General features: G+C 34.7%; 1 protein-coding gene across 12 annotated transcripts in view; it reads right to left on the reverse strand.

Moving 5' to 3' along the window:
* EML5 (EMAP like 5) overlaps positions 1-18,244 on the reverse strand; it is a 182,900-nt gene that overhangs the window by 141,656 nt on the left and 23,000 nt on the right. For 11 of the 12 annotated variants that reach the window (XR_012037050.1, XR_012037051.1, XR_012037052.1 and 8 more), the window contains exons 2-4: positions 12,620-12,779; positions 3,675-3,773; positions 1,411-1,479 (exon numbers count right to left, since the gene is read on the reverse strand). Coding sequence is in view for 9 of the 12 variants with exons in the window: in XM_072839626.1 (XP_072695727.1) it covers positions 1,411-1,479; positions 3,675-3,773; positions 12,620-12,779 (328 nt within the window). In the remaining 3 variants the exon portion in view is untranslated. The remainder of the gene's footprint in view (positions 1-1,410; positions 1,480-3,674; positions 3,774-12,619; positions 12,780-18,244) is intronic. The other variant, XM_072839627.1, reaches the window with a different exon arrangement.

Genomic DNA, 18,244 nt, shown 5'->3' on the forward strand with positions numbered 1-18,244 from the left:
GGGATGACTGAAAAAATGATAAATTTTTCTTTAATTTTAATTAATTTAAGTAGCTCTATGTGGCTAGTTGCTACTGTACTGGCCAGTGAAGTTCTAGATCATCTTTAAGTTCTAGATCATCTTTGGGACTTAGCGTCCTCACTCGTATGGTCTGTAAAGAGATCAATCCTATTTTTCACTGACTCTATGAAAAGAAATGTAATTCACAGTAAACATATAGTTTAATTCAGAAGAATAGTTGTTTAAACCCTGAAAATGGAACCTTCAGTTTTATTTACAATATAAAATAGTAAGATCTGTTTATTAATTTGCCAATAATTTATTAAGCATTTTACATCAAGTACTATGTCAAACATCATCTTGTTTATCACAGATGAAGAAAACAAAAATTTCTACCTTCACAATGCTTATACTATGTACCTTAAACCTAGCATAGAGCCTTTTGCTTCTGAATATTTGTTAAAAAAAATATGTAATACTATTCATTATCAAATCAGTACCATAATATCAAAACCAGAATTGTAGTGGCAGTTAAAGACACTTTGGAGAAAATGTGGATGAAGTGAGCATATCGAAAGAAAGTGAACACAGAACCTTATTTACTAGGAATTAACTGTTATAAGGAACTGTTGTATCAGATAATGGAAGAAAAACAAGTATTTCCAATCTGCACCAGGGATTTAACAATCACTCTAAACATAAGAATGAATAGCACCATTGACTATATGGGCTTCAAAACCTCAACTTAATTGTAAAACAAAACTCAGAAGCTTTCTTAAGCAAAATAAACTGTGGCCACCAAAGGCTGAGTCAAATCAGAGAGTAAATATGAAAAAAGGAAAAAAGAACAGTTTCGGAAAGATGACCATGTGCTAGGAACTATGACAAGCACATGAATAAATACTGCCTTATTTAATACACTCTATAAACTACAGTTTTAAAATGTGAAAAATGCTCAATGAGACTACATGACTCATCCCAGGTCAAATAGCTAAGCTGGTAAATGGCAAAGCCAACTGTATCCATGCTGTTTCTGCCACACCATCCATTTCTGTGAAAGAAATCTCTTACTTTACTTGGTTTCCTATGCTTGCTTGTATTTTGCTCTGTAAGTGAAACATGAGGAAACAAGACAAACACAGTAAAGCCTACTTCACAAGAGTATAAATTCCTTTATGAATAGTGTTTCATTCATTCCCTACTCGAACCTATATCCCTTACATTGTCTCACATACAGTAACGACATGATAAAAACCTGTTAGGTTGAATATCAGAATGGTAAAAATTTGACATTTTAAAAATAAGTACTGTCAAAATCCTAAGACTATCTAAGTTATAAATAGTGCGGTATGTACTTAGCAGCAGAAGGGAAGCATACATGACTATTATAAAACAAGACCCTTCTAGTACCTTGATATGTTTTACACCACAGCTGACAAGTTTATTTGGCTGGTACAAATCCCAAGAGATATCAAATATCTGTAAACAAATCAGATTCATGGTTAAAATGCTTATTTTCAGAATCATTGAAGAATCCATTCAAAAGACCAAATACCTCCAAACCCTACCTATCATAAAACAGTATTCCTCACTAAAAAATAATCAGATTCCCACACTTTACAATCTTACGAGAAATATGGAAATGATATGAACAAAAACTATTTCTTAGCTTCTATAAACTTCACAAAACAACTAGTGAAGTGAAAATTAACATCTTTATTTTTAATTTTTAAAAAAATTTGGTCCATAAGTAATAAGAATAGTTCAACAGAACTAGGGCATGAGGCAGGTACCTACATAATTTTTACAGAGGCAAAATACTGAATGAAATGTACATTTACATTTATAAAACAGCTTAGAAATAGAGTTTTTAAAAAGTAATTGAAATAGAGAACATTTTTATAGTTTTCTATCATACAGGACTATACAAAGAATCTCAATATTTACCTCATAGTATAAATTCTGTTTTTATTTTTTAGCTGTATTGTTTATTGTCAAACAAAATTAACTTAAATTTTGGAGGTCCTAGGCTTTGTTCCTTGTCTAAAATTCCCCAAATTCTAAATACATACAAACTATTTTTGTTATAAGAGCAAACAACAAAAAACCCAGTTGAAACAAAATATATGCTGGAAATGTGTACATTCATAATAAAAGAAATATTTGAAAAATAATTTCAGAGCAGAAAATTACATTGTTAGTCTTCACCATGTTTCTTTGACACCTACCCTGCAAAATCGCCAAAGATAGTTATGATCTCTAAATTTGTACAAAATTATACTCTTCAGTGATAATGAAGAATATATCTTAGAAACAAATATTTAACAACTCATCATGACACAGATTATATGAAAAACAGATTGTGCAACTTTAAAATACTAACTACCAAAATACTCTAAAAATTCTGACAGTAGTATTTTTCATAATAATCCATTTACTAAATCAAAAGTGTGAAATACTTTAATTCAAAATACACAATTATCAATAAAATATACCTAACACTTTAATAATTATCTAAATTATGTTTGTGTGTAACAGGCCCCTTTGACAATCTGCTAAAAGACAAGTTTATTTTCCAAAATGCAAATATACACAAAATTTTGCATACAACTTTTATAGATTCCACCTCTCCACCCCACCATAGAAATAATAACTACATCTCCCATCCTAGGTCAGGTTAGAATTTTACTACATAGAAAAAATGAGACACATTTTTAAGGGTTTATGACAAAGTTTCTGATGTGTATTTATAAAAGTAACATAATATTTAATTAAAAAGTTGACTACAAAGTAACTTCCATATTAACTTAAACAGCTTAGAATAAGGAATATTTTTAGTAAGTTTCCAAAGTAAAAAATGTTAGGTCTCAAAAATTTTTAATAAGAATATATAATTTCGGGCAGCCCCAGTGGCGCAGCAGTTTAGCGCCGTCTGCAGCCCGGGGTGTGATCCTGGAGACCAGGGATCGAGTCCAGCTTCGGGCTCCCTGCATGGAGCCTGCCTCTCCCTCTGCCTGTGTCTCTGCCTATCTCTCTCTGAATAAATAAATAAAATCTTAAAAAAAAATAAGAATATATAATTTCAAAATCACACATGTAATATCATTTTTCACTTTAATTATGATACATACATAACAAATTAGTAATAAATGAAACTACATAGACCCTAGGCATGAACCATTCCATTTTTTTTTAAGATTTTATTTATTTATTCATGAGAAACACAGAGAGAGAGAGAGAGAGAGAGAGAGAGAGAGAGGCAGAGACACAGGCAGAGGGAGAAGCAGGCTCCATGGAGGAAGCCTGACGTGGGACTCGATCCCAGGTACCCAGGATCACACCCCCAGCCGAAGGCAGTGCTAAACCGCTGAGCCACCTGGGCTGCCTGAACGATTCAATTTTTAAACAGAGGTTTGAATAACTTAAAATTCATCATTTTTGCTGAAGCAATAAATGGTTAAAAGTTTTGGGCTAACACTATGCTTTTGAGTCATATTTTTGGGTACTACAATATATATACATTCTAAAATTTTATGAGTATTTGCAACTGTACTTTAAGTTTTTAATTATATATAAACTATCTGGCAATAAAAAAATACAGAAACATAAAATCCCCTGGCTGTCCTCTTTTTCCCATCCAATACCCGGTAGAAACTCCAAAGGAGAATACTTACTCTATCTGTGTGACCAGGGGCCATAGATAACATTTTTCCCCTTTTCCAATCCCAAACACAAACCGCATTCTTTGAATCAAGTCCAACTGAAACCAAGCGCTGAATTATATCCAAGAAGTCCATGAGGGAATAAAAAGGCAAGAAATCAAAAAGGAACCAAATTATAAGTGGCAAACAAATTATACTCATGGGTTTATGAATATCAAAATTTATACATTTATATCTTATAGACCTCATAGAGGTCTTGTTAAAATTTGCATACGTGTAGTTCTTCAAGTTAAGAAATAGATGAGAGACTTCCATCCTAACAGTAGGAATGACAAAATATCCTAAACATCTCTCCCACTAAAAATTAAAAGTGCTGGATAAAGTGTAAAAACATCTTCTAAAATGCATTGCTGAGCTGTCATGAAATTATGAAATCTGGAACAAAAAGTGATTTCAGACGGGAATCCTGGAGTGTAAGAGAGTTCCCATACCCAATTTACTCTAAAGGTACCAACTAACTCCTGGTAAGCCTGATTTTCCTTCTGAACAAGAAAAGGAAATAAAGTTTAGGGTCAGCCCAAGGCATAGATTTGAACTTCTGACCTTTGACTAAAGCAGTGAACTCCTAGGAGTAAGGGGAAACAAGAAACCGATCCGAAAGAAAGAAAGAGTGAGAGGAAGAGTAGAGAAAGAGAGAGAAAGAGAGAGAAAAGAGAGAAAAGAAAAAAGAGAGAGAAAGAAAAGAAAAGAGGACGGCAGTGCATTAGGCGGGTACAAACCTCCCTGGAAACGGATATTCAGAAGTGGCTTCCATAGAGTCTTGGGGCCTCACTCCACATTAATTATGAACCCCTCAAATGGAAAATTTCAGAGTGATTCTGAGAGTTTCAGTCTTTAATCATCTTCAACAATGTAGCACAGGCAAATATAAACCCCATCTGGAGGAGCGACACTTCAATCCATCATGCCTCAAAGAATTCCTACAGGTAGCAATTCAATAAACACAAAAATAAACAAACACCCCCAACCACCATGACCATGGGAAATAAAGGACTATGAGTAAGAATCAACAAGTCAAGACAAATGGCAAAATCAGTCCTAGAAAACATCAGACACTGGAATTACCAGGTGAAGAGAGAAATAAAATTAAGGCTTCGAAGTATCTTCATATGAGCAAAGAATAGGATACTGTAGAAAGTATTCAAACAGATTTGAAAAAGCAAATAGAATTTCTAGAAATGAGAAATAAAATAAATGAAATTTAAAATGCAGTGGAAGAGTTAAATAGGTGATTAGAAGGAGATGAAGATACAGAGTTAAGAAGAGGAAACAGTGAGATGGAAAGTATGAGAGGGCTTAAGAAACACAAAAAATGGACTTCCAGCCATGAAGGAGCATCAGGGTCTGAACTTGCTCCTACCATAACTAGAAAACTCAAAATGTATAAAACAAATGCTTTCAGACATTTATAACAGGAAGTGAAGCACTATGAACCCCGAAAAAGGGAGAAAACAAACAAGGTGAGACCTGCATTTGCCCCAGCTTCATCTAGGAGGGAATAGCATAGAAAGGTAGAATCTAAACAGAGCCCAGCAGATTTGCTGATTTGAGAAGACAGAGCCTGGAGTTCAGAGGGATCAAAATGGCTAGAATTTGCAGAGCAGAGAAAGAGCTCCGGAAAATTTGTTTATGGGTCCCCTTGAGAACATCAATCTTTGCATGCATAGGGTGAAATCCATAAAGCCATGCAAAGAACAAATTCTGGGATAAAAAGCAATTATGGGAGAGCTAAACCAAAAAATTCCCAAAGATCAGAAAGGGTCAGGATCACTCAAGTTCCCAATAGCCAGAATGTAAATATCTCTGAATTCACTAGGTATTCAGTAGAGATCCCAGAAGGTTATAACTTAGTGATGAAATTAAGCCAATAGTGATAGAGGAAAAGCTACTCTAGCCCTGTCCCCCAAAAGTTTAAAAGCAAGATTTCACAAGGATCAAACTGACAGGCAAGGAACTTAACTACCTGCCAGAACAATATCCAAAATACTTCAAAGGAATACAACAAAATCTAGAGTTCAGAATGTAACATACACATTGTATAGAACCCCATAAAAAATTACTGGACATGTGAACAGAGAGGAAAATGTGACAAATAACCAGGAGAAAAATCAGTTAACAGAATGAGACCTAAGAATCACAGAAATGATTAAAATTAGAGACATTAGGTACCAAAGGAAAATGTTTAAGATGCTTAAGAGTTATTTTATTTTATTTAAGATTTTATTTTTAAGTAATCTCTACATCCAACATGGGGCTAGAACCTACAACTCTGAGATCAAGAGTTGCATGTTCCATTGACAGAGCCAACCAGGTGCCCTGCTCAAGAATTATTTTAAAATATACAAAGAATCAAAAGAGAAATGGAATATAAAAGAACACATAGAACTTGTAAAAATAAATATTACATGAAATAAAAATTCACCCCCTAGGATTAATAGCAGCTTAGAGAATTAAGAAAGGTCAATGAACTTGAGGATGCAGCAACAAAAACTACCCAAAATAAAGGACAGAAAGAAAAAGGAAAAAATTAACAATGCCTTGGTTAATTTTAGAAAAACATCAAATATTATAACATACAGATTACTGTAGCTCCAGGAAGAGAAGATGGAGGAAAAGAAAAAACAAAACTGAAGAAATAATGACTAAAATTGCCTAAACGTGATGAAACCAAACCCAGAAATCTAAGATGCTCAATAAACTCCCAGCAGGATAATCAGACACACACACACACACACACACACACACACACACACACACAACATACATTGACACAAATGGTAATAAAATTGCCAAAACCAGTACTAAAGAGAAAAATATCTTAAAAGCAGCCAGAAAAAAAGGCAATTTTGGTTTGGAGGATCAAAAATTAAAAAATTATCCTAGATTTTTCATCTGAAGCTATGCAAGTCAGATGACAATGAATAACCTCTTTAAAATCCTTGGTGTGGGGTCGGGGGATGCCTGGGTGGCTCAAGCCATTAAGCTTAAGACTCTTGATTGGGGCTCAGGTCATGATTTCAGAGTCATGGGATCAAGCTGGCATCAGGCGCTGCACTCAGTGTGGAGTCTGTCGTCCCTCTCCCTCTGGTCCTCCCCCTGCTTATGCTCTCCAACCTCTCTCACTTTCTTTCTCTCTCTCGAATAAATAAATATATAAAATCTTTAAAATGCTGAAGGGGAAAAAGGCAACACAGAACAGTGTAGCAAAATTATCTTTGGAAAATTGGGTCAAAATGGCCTTTTTAAGTAAACAGAAGGTAAGAAAATACACCATCGACAAATGGACACTAGAACTAGATACGATAATGGAAATTTCTTCAGGCAGACAGAAATGATACACATGTGAATGAAGAATGCCCAAATGGTAGGTATGTAAATAAGACTTCCCTTGTTTTTCATTTTCTTTTAAAACTATTTAAAGCAAAAATAACAGTTATTATGAAATTTACAAAATATATATAAAATAACAACAACAATAGCACAGTAAACAGGAAAGAAAGGAAACAGCAGAATATATATTTTTCCACATCCTTTCCAAGTGCATATGACGCTCCATGAAGATCACAAAATAAACCTAAACAAATTTAAAATACAGACAATGTTGTCTGACAAAACCAGAAATTAGAACAAGAAGTTGTGCAGAAAATCATCCAAACAGGTGGAAATTAACAATATACTTCTAAGGAACTGGATGGTTAAAGAAGAAATCATAAGGATCAACACACATAATTTGAAAAACACTGGTTTAGAAGCAGGGGTTGGCAAATTATAACCTTCAGGCCAAATCTTGCCTGCACAGGACTTTTGTAAATAAAATTTACAAATAAATAAATTTTGTAAATAAAATTTTATTGGAGCACAGCCATACCTATTATTTTATAAGTTGTCTATGACTGCTTTCCATGGCTGCTTTCCCACTACAATGCAGGGCTGAGTAGTTAAGACAGAGATGGTATGGTCTACAAAGCTTATATATTTACTATCTGACTTGTTACAGAAAGTTTATTAATCTCTGATTTAAGGCATAGATGCTGGTACTAGACTGCCTAGATTTAAACATTAGCTCCATTTCCTACGAATTGGATTACTTTCAGCAGTTATGTAGCCTCTCTGTACCTTAGTTTCCTCACCTATTAAGTGGGGATAATAAAAGTGTTTCATAGGGTTAATATGAGAATTAATATATACATATACAAAAGAGTTACTATATGGTTAATGTTATATAAAAATGTTGGCTGTCATCATTATTAGTTCATCATAACCATAATCAGATTTAAGAATCTATGCCATCAGGGCATCTAGGTGGCTCAGCTGATTGAGCATCTGACTCTTGGTTTCAGCTCAGGTCATGATCTCACGGGTTGTGAGTTCAAGCCCTAAGTCAGGCTCTGTGCTTAGCGAGGAGTCTGCTTGAAGATTCTCTCCCTCTGCCCCTCACCCCACTCACACGCAAGTACTCATCCTGTAAAAAATAAATCTTTTTTTTAAAAAAGAATATATGCCCTCTTCCTGTCTGAATGAGAAATGCCATCTAGTACCCAGTGAGAAACAGATTCTGCAGACTAGAATTACTATTTAAACCCTCCAATGATGGAGCAAATGGCTTCCATAAAAAGATACAGTATGTAGTTTGTTATGGCTTTCCATCAAATCATGCTGGCAGAAAGTGTAAGAGAACATGAGGAGATGATATTTTTCCTGATACTCTTTAATAGTTGGGAACTACAGAGTATCCGTAAGAATCTAGCTAAAACAGATATCTACCTAAAATTTTACAAGTATAAAGTGAGGGATAGTCAGAGGGGCACTGTCCTTTCTATTGATGCTTCTTCTCTCTGCCTTGGCTCATTATACAAACACAATAAACCACAATCGGTCAAAAGCTTTAAAACTCCATGCATCTCCACAGAACCTCGAAACATCCAGCTCTATATCAGTAACAAGAGAGACCGGGGAGCACTCCCTCTGTAGCCTGATAAATTTATCATGGCCAAAATCAACCTCCTTCGGTGTAGGTTATGCAAGAGCGAGAGGATAAGATAGAAATCACCAAGCCAATACTACTTCCTCTCCTAGCTGTCATTTTTTACTTTATCATTTTTTTCTCACATTTAACCCAGCCTAGGTAGGTAAGGAGGATGATAAAGTTTTCCAGTAAAAATAATGCTTTAGGGGTGCCTGAGTGGCTCAGTCAGTTGAGTGTCTGCCTTCAGCTCAGGTCATGATCCCAAGATCCTGGGATTGAGCTCCTTGTCAGGCTCCCTGTTCAGTGGGGAGCCTGCTTCTTCCTGCTAGGTGTGCGCACACGCATGCGCTCTCTCTCTCAAATAAATAAATAAATAAATAAATAAATAAATAAATAAATAAATAAATCTTAAAAAGAAAAAAAAAAACTAATGCTTTAACCGTATCTTGAAAGATTGAGGAAGAACTGGGGAGAAAAGTAAGAGAAAGTACCTTTCAGACCAAAGGAACCAAGCTTAAAGAGATCATGGTGTTTCAGGAAAAAGCCTAATTCACAGTGGCTGAAGGGAGGAGTCCCACCTGGAAAGTGGCTGGAAACAAAGCTGGAAAGGTAGGCCAGAGTCAGAAGAAGAGTAAACTCTGTGTTTTAATAGAGTTAGAATAAAGAGAGATTCAGTTTTAAATGTGTAATCTATGGTATATTTTGTATGACATTCAAGGGAGAGGGTATCTGGAGTTGAGAAGAGAAGCTGAGGCCACTGTTAACTGATATGGGTGCTAAAATCATGGCTCTAAATAATCACCTAGAGAGAATAAGTAAACAGAAAAGGCTAGAGACTCCTAAAGCATACTGACATTTAAGAAGCAGCCAGAAAGAAGAGCTCCTTTAAAGATAATTAAGAGGGACGCCTGGGTGGCTCAGCAGTTGAGCATCTGCCTTTGGCTCAGGTCGTGATCCCCAGGTCCTGGGATCGAGGCCCACATCAGGCTCCCTGCAGGGGAGCCTGCTTCTCCCTCTGCCAATGTCTCTGCCCCTCTCTCTCTGTGTCTCTCATGAATAAATAAATAAATCTTTAAATAAATAAAGATTAATTAAGAGGTAAAAACATATAAAGAATCCTCTATCCAACTTTACCAAATTTCTCCTTGATCCTGTTCCCAAACAAAATCTTGGTGGTGTCCATTAATTGATTTGGAAGTATTCATTAAAAAGTTCTAGCACACTAAATACTCAAATAAGAAAAATATCCTAATAGACGTGGCTAGACAATCCCATGTGTTCCTGCAACTGTGAAACATATTCAAATAACCATTATTCTTAAAAGATTTTAGTATGGGGGTCCTTATGAGCTCAGCGTTAATTACATAAGAACCAATGGTCATAAAGTTACAAAGTAAAATCACATATTTTGCAAAAGATGCAGGACTGGTAAAATCATACATAAAATGACCAGAAATAGGATCTGGCAGAGAAATAGAAAAAAACTCACAAATAATACAATAGGCACTTGAAATAAATCAAGAGATTGCTAAAAGGCACTTGGAAAAAAACAGTGAACTCCTCTAATATTTTTGCAAAAATTACTCTCTTCATAATCATGTGCCAAAAATCAAAGGTGAACTAAAGCATTTTATTTTGTACCATCATATAACTGACAAAATTGATTAAAAAAGTAACACTATTCTTAGTTTACCCTGTTAATCACCAGAGCTAGAACTATAGCTTAGATTTTAACGAGAAATGTTTTTATAACGTATTAATGTATTTTCAAGACAAAGTACCACTCAAATTTCCCTTCTTCCCACTAAGAAATCTGAGTCCCTGTTTGATGTTCATTTATATAAATAGACTTTTCAGGCCCTAATTATTCTCAATAAGGCTACTTCTGATATTAGAGTGGACATTCAGTCCATTTAGAAGAAAGCCTCTGGGAAAATAACATTCAGCATTACTACCAACAGGAAAACTCACTGGATAAATCTTATAGTGCACTTATAGTTCCAAATCTAGTAGAAAATGAAAAAAAATCATACAATATCTAATTGATATCTCATAAACAGTTTATAGATATTAGTGAATAGATAGATGTGTCCTCAAATATATTTAACTAACGCATTTTCTCATTAATGTAATTTCAGAGATATTCTTAACTTTAATCTTCAATTGGTAGCAGTTCCTTATAAGCTTTAACTGTATTTAAGATGGATGAATTCTTTCTGAAAAATAGATCACTACCTCCCAAGTTCCATGTTTGGGAGGCAGGAGAGCATTGTGGTTAAAAACATGAGCTTTGGGGTGTGACTGACCTGGGTTTCCGCTCTGGCTCCATTTACTAGCTGTGTAACCTGGGGCAAGTTATTTAACCTCTCTAAGTCTCAGTTTCTTTATCTGTAAAATAGAGATAATAATAGTATCTATTTCATAGGGTTGTTGTGAGGATTAAATAAGGTAGGCTTAGCACAATGTCTGGTACTTATGTGCTCAATAACTTTTAGCTGTTATCTTTTTTATAAGCTTAAATTTATAAGTAACAAATTCTCATGAAGATCTGTGATAATAAATAATAAAATACATGTACCCAAGGCTTTTCTTATAAGTTACTTAAAATAAGCAAAATCAAAGGCCCTCAACTAGGAAAAGCTATGGGCATGACTTCTTATATATATTTAAGAAATTCCTCAGCAATGCAATATATTACATTTAGAGCAATTTCAAAATTAGGAAGGAAACATCTATGTTTAAAGTGTACAGATGCTCATTATAATTAATACATCTTGGACTTCCAACACTTTTGGTAAATGATTTTTTTTTTAAAACTGCAGAGGTTTGTTTCATAAAATTTAATCTCATGTGAGATATTACTCTCTTCCTTTAAAAAAGAAAATAAAGTTTATATGAGGACAGTAAGGGACATGAAAAACAACAGCAAAAATGGGACATGAATTAAGGTTCTATGATTGTCCATCACTGCTACATAGTGATATTAAACCTAAGAGCATATTTTTCCCCAAATGAAAGGTCCCAGCTAGTCTTTAGAGATCTCTTACTAGACTCTTAGCAGAAAATATTAATCTATGCTACTCAAATAAGCTATTCCTCAGAGTTATCGATAAAACATCTACTATCATTTTCAAGGCAACAGACCACAATGTAATGTTTCTATAAAATCTCAATCTATAAAATTAATTTTATGAACTGAAAGGCGGGTAACTAAAATTTTTCTAAAAATTAAAATGATTTTTAAAGTCTAATTTTAACATAAAACTTTTAAACTTTTAAAGACTATAAATTAACCACACCTGCAAAATTCAGCTTCTTACTACTTCTTAAATACATTTTAGGTATAACAAGTTCCATGAAAGCACAAGAAAGTTCTTGGTATGTTTAATTTTTTTTAACAATCATTAACTAGAAATAGATAATAATTTAGGAACTGATAAGCAAATGGAATGATTATATCCTTTGTCTTCAACTTTGATTTTGTATAAAGATAGCTCATATAATAGGAACTGCCTCTATTTTCAATAAAAAATGTAATTTTAACAGAATCCTTTAACTAAAAATTAAAATGTATACAGCTCTACTTAGAGAAACCTAGCTTTTCTATGATGTGTCCCAACTGTCTTATCAATGGACACTACCTGGAAGAGTTATTTATATGTAGAATTTTCTAGGATAACCAGGTAATAATACTGAGTCAAATCTCTTTGGGTTTCAAAATAGTATTAATTCAATTAAAAAGTTCCTGATACATAAAATAAAGACTCCTTATTGTTCTTATTTTTCTTATATTAACTATCCACCCAACCTACCTACAACAAACAGGTACTTTTCATCTATTGCTTTCCAATTTATTATTTATAGATTTATAATCATTTCTTAGGCTACACATTTTCAAGATACAGTTTAGACAAAGAGAAGTATCACATACCTGTCCATCTAAGTCGAATGCTAAACAGGCTATTCCGTGTGTATGAACGTCCTTTAGAACTGATATGGTCTGCACAGTGTATGAATCCCAAACACAGATATAAGGTTCTTTCCCAACTTGTCCTGTTGCTACTAATACTCGTTCAGGATGCAATGCAAGGCTGAAAAATAAATAAACAAATAAATTGACTTAAAATTGTTTATAGAATTTTTATAAGTATTTGATATGTGTAAACTTTATATATACCAATGTAAAACCAATGTTATCCATTTAAAATAATTTGGATTTAAAATAACTTCTACAGGGGATCCCTGGGTGGCTCAGCGGTTTAGCGCCTGCCTTTGGCCCAGGGCGCGATCCTGGTGTCCTGGGATTGAGTCCCACGTCAGGCTCCCGGCATGGAGCCTGCTTCTCCCTCCTCCTGTGTCTCTGCCTCTCTCTCTCTCTCTCTCTCTCTCTCTCTATGTCTATCATAAATAAATAAATAAATCTTTAAAAATAAAATAACTTCTACAAAAATCCATGCTAAGGGTTATTACTTCACCAGTATATGTATGTGATAAACAGTTGATGATAGACTTCATAATCTCTGTAATATAATATAGTGGGTGTAAACTTTGCAAGAAAATAATTCTTACAGGGGATCAACAGCATGACAGCAACAGATTATAGCAACCTTACCACGTGCCATTTTCCCATCTGGCATTCATCCATTTTTCAGCCCTCTCTCCCATTTTACTCTTTTATTGGGTAATGTAAAATGAAATCTTAGTGTCCAAAAATAGCATTTAGCAGCATTCCTACAATAATACTTAAGTTACAAATCTCATTCTTAATTGAAGTAAAATTGGTATATAACATATAAGTTTCAGGTATACAACACTTTATTTGTATTCATCTCAAAATGATCACCTCCAGAAGTTATTACTATCTATCACCATACATTTGACTTCCTTCACCCATTTTTCCCACCCCTCAATCACCTACCCTTGTAGTAACCCTTACAGTACCACAACTACCCTTGTAGTAATCACCAATGTTTTCTGTGTATGAGTTTGTTTTTATTTGTTCTGTTTTTTTAGATTCTACATATAAGTGAAATCATACTGTTTCTGACTTTTCTCCTTCTGACTTAGTTCACTTAATACCTTCAAGGTCCATCCATGTTGATGTTATCTCTTTTCATTCTTATGGCTGAGTAGTAGCCCATTATGTATATACACCACAGCTTCCTTTTTTTTTTTTTTTAAGATTTTATTTATTTATTCATGAGAGACAAACAGAGAGAGAAAGAGAGACATAGGCAGAGGGAAAAGCAGGCTCCACACAGGAAGTCCAGTGCGAGACTCGATCCCAGATTCCAGGATCATGCCCTGAGCCAAAGGCAGAGGCTCAACCACTGAGCCACCCAAGCATCCCTACACCACAGCTTCTTTATCCATTCATCCACTGATGCACATTTAGGTTGTTTCCATGTTTTGGCTATTGTAAATAATGCTGCAATGAACAACAGGCTGCATATATCTCTTTGCATTAATGTTTTTATGTTCTTCAGATATATGCTCAGAAGTGGGATTGCTGGATTGTACGGCAGTTCTATTGTCAACTTTTTGAGGAATAGCCATATTGTCTTATATAGCAGATGCACTAATTTATATTCCCAGGATTTTATTTACATACTAGGGTTCCCATTTCTCCACATTCTCTCCAACACTTGTTTTTTCTTGTCTTTTTGAAAATAGGTAATCTACCCATGTGAGGTGATATCTCACTGTGGTTTTGATTTGCATTTCCCTAATAATTAAAAAAGATGAACATCTTTCATGTGCTTGTTTGGCCACTGATTTATCTTCTTTGAAGGAATGTCTATGCAGACCCTTTGCCCATTTTTTTAAATTGGACTTTTTGTTAAGTTGTATGAGTTCTTTTCATATTTTGGATATTAACCCCTTATCAAATATGTAATTTTGGCAAATATCTTCTCTCATTCTGTAGGCTGTCTAATCCTTTTAATGATGGTTTCTTTCACCATGCAGAAGCTTTTTAGTTTGATGTACTTCAACTTGTTTACTTTTGCTTTTGTTTCCCTTGTCTTTGGAGTCAGATTCAAAAATACATTGCTAAGACTGATGTCAAAAAGCTTACTAACTGTTTTCTTTTAGGAGTTTTATGGTTTCAGGTTTTACATTCAAGTTTTTAACCCATTTTCAGTTAATTTTTGTGTACAGTATAAGACAGTGGTCAAGTTTCATTCTTTGGCATATGGCTGTTCAGTTTTACCAATACCATTTATTAAAGACTCTGTCCTTCTTCCATTTTATGTTCTTGGCTCCTCTGTCGTAAATTAATTGTCTATATGTGAGTTTATTCATGGGCTCTCAATTCTATTTCATTGATCCATGTGTCTGTTTTTATGCCAATACCATACTGTTTTGGTTACGAGAACACAAATCTCATTTCAACAAACAGAAAAGTCACCCATAGTTCACAGAAAATAATCTGAGTCTTTAAAAGCAAGACAAAGACATAGCATTGGTAATGGTTTATGTATATCAGCAGAAGCCAGGGAGTGAATATAAATTTCTCCTTCATAAATTTTTCTACAAGTAGTTAGATTAAGAGATTCAACTTTGGGAGGAAAAAAAAATCACTGCTGGCATCAGAGTGAAGGATGAATTCAAAGTGGGAAAAGTTAGAAAGGTATTAAGACAGAATCAACTGATTGGACATAGTGACTAAAGGAAAGGAAAGTGCCTAAGATGACTAGGGTTTCTGGCTTGGGCATCTGGATGGCTCAGATGGTATTCATCAAGTCAGGGAATACTAAATGAGTTACCAGTGGAAGGGACAATTAAGTGGAAATGGAAGGTTGGTTAGACATATAAAAATCAATCTAATATATTAATAGAATAAAGGTCAATCCTAAAAAAAAAAGGATAAAGGTTAAGAAAAACCCACAAATGTTCATCTCAACAGAGAAGATGCATTTGACAAAAATCCAACCCCTTTTGTGATTAAAACAAACTACGAATTAAAGAGCATGTTTTCAACCTGAAAACGGGCATCTATGAAAACCCACAGCTGTTATCACATTTAATGGTGAAAGCCTGAAGGTTCCCTCTCTGAGTATAGGAACAAGACAATGATGTCAGCTCTTGTCACTTCCATCCAACACAGTACTGGATATTCTAGCCAGGACAATTAGGCAAGAAAAAGAAACAAAAGGGAGAGGTAAAACTATTTCTATCTGCAGGTAACGTTATCTTGTATACAGGAAATCCTAAAGAATCACAAACAATAATAAAATAAATCCCCAGTAAAGCTAGTAAATGAGTTCAGTAATATGGTAGGATATAACATCAATATAAAATATCAATTGTATTTCTGCACACTAGCAATGAACAATCTGAAAATTACATCAAGAAAGCAGTTTCACTTATTTATCATCAAAAAGAAGAAAGTATTTAGGAATAAATTTAGCAAAAAAGTACAAGACTTGTACACAGAAAAGTACAAAACACCATTAAACAAAATTTAAAAGATATAAATAAATGGAAATATACAATCTTTCCAAGCTTGTAAGATTGTTAAAATGGCAATACTTCCTAAATTGATCTAGAGGTTAAAACCAATCCATGCCAAAATACCAGTTGCTTGTCTTGAAGACATTACCAGCTGATTCTAATTTTTTTAAAAATTTATTTATGATAGCCACAGAGAGAGAGAGAGAGAGAGAGAGAGAGAGAGGCAGAGACACAGGCAGAGGGAGAAGCAGACTCCATGCACGGGGAGCCTGACGTGGGATTCGATCCCGGGTCTCCAGGATTGAGCCCTGGGCCAAACGCAGGCGCCAAACTGCTGCGCCACCCAGGGATCCCACCAGCTGATTCTAAAACACAGAATAGCTAAAACAATCTTGAAAAAGAACAAAGTTGGAAGATTCACACTTTCCAATTTCAAAACTTACTAACTTACTATAAAACTAGAGTAATCAACACAGCATGGTAATGGCATAAGGACAGAGGTGCAGATCATGAAACAAAACAGAGTTCAGAAACAAATCAATGAAAAAAAAAAGAAACAAATCAAAGCATTAATGGTTAACTGACTTCTATAAAAGGTGGTGCTAAGATAATTCAAAGGGGAAGATGGTGCTAGAACATCTGAATATCCACAATGTAAAACAAAGAATCTGGATCCATACCTTAAACCATATACGAAAATCAATTCAAAATGTGAGAGCTAAAATAATAAAAGTCTTAGAAGAAAACATGGGCATAAATCTTACTGACCTTGGATAAAATAATGGTTTCTTAGATAAGACACCAAAAACAGAAGTAATAAAAGAAAATGTAAATGAAGCCCATTTTACTTTTACTTTTTTTTGAAAAAGATTTTTATTTATTTATCTGAGAGAAAGGGTGAGAAAGAGAGTACAAGTAGGGGGAGCAGTAGAGGGAGAGGGAGAGGCCCCACTGAGCAGGGAGCAACTCACAGCTTGATTACAGGACCCTGGGACCAGGACCTAAGCTAAAGGCAGATACTAAACTGACTGAGCTACCCGAGCACCCCTCAAATTAAAAACTTATGTTTCAAAGGACAACTACAAAAACACAATACACAGAATCGGGGAACATAACTGCAGAGCATAAATTTGATAAGAGACTTCTATCTGTAACATATAAAGAACTCAACAAGAAAACTACAAATAATCCCATTTTTTTATTGAAGTTCGATTTGCCAACATATAGCATAACACCCAGTGCTCATCCAGTCAAGTGACCCCCTCAGTGCCCGTCACTCAGTCACCCCATTCCCCCACCCACCTCCCTTTCCTCTACCCCTTGTTGGTTTCCCAGAGTTAGGTGTGTCTCATGTTGTCACCCTCACTGATATTTCCCACTTGTTTTCTCTCCTTTCACCTTTATTCCCTTTCACCATTTTTTATATTCCCCAAATGAATGAGACCATATAATGTTTGTTCTTCTCCAACTGACTTACTTCACTCAGCATAATACCCTCCAGTTCTATCCACGTTGAAGTAAATGGTATAACCCCATTTTTTAAGTGGACAAAGGCTGTGAATAAACATCTACCCAAGGAAGATAAAAAGAGCACATGAAAAGATGCTCAACATCATTAGCCAGTAGGAAAATGCAAATCAAAATCAAATCAAATAAAAATGCAAATCAAGGGATCCCTGGGTGGCGCAGCGGTTTAGCGCCTGCCTTTGGCCCAGGGCGCGATCCTGGAGACCCGGGATCGAATCCCATGTCGGGCTTCCGGTACATGGAGCCTGCTTCTCCATCTGCCTATGTCTCTGCCTCTCTCTCTCTCTGTGTGACTATCATAAATAAATAAATAAATAAATAAATAAAAATAGTATATTCTAAAAAAAAAAAAAAAAATGCAAATCAAAATCTCAATACCACTTCCATGATCAAAAAGATAGTGTATGTATGTGTATACATATATACACATACATACATATAATACATATAATACACGTAATTTATGTTATTATATCAAATACTGGCAAGGATATGAAGAAAATTTAACTTTCAAATATTCTATAGGACTGAAAATGATACAGGCCCCTGGGATATGGCTTGGCAATTCCTCAAA

This window comes from Canis lupus, chromosome 9 (genome assembly GCF_048164855.1).
Source record: "Canis lupus baileyi chromosome 9, mCanLup2.hap1, whole genome shotgun sequence".
NCBI lineage: Eukaryota > Metazoa > Chordata > Mammalia > Carnivora > Canidae > Canis > Canis lupus.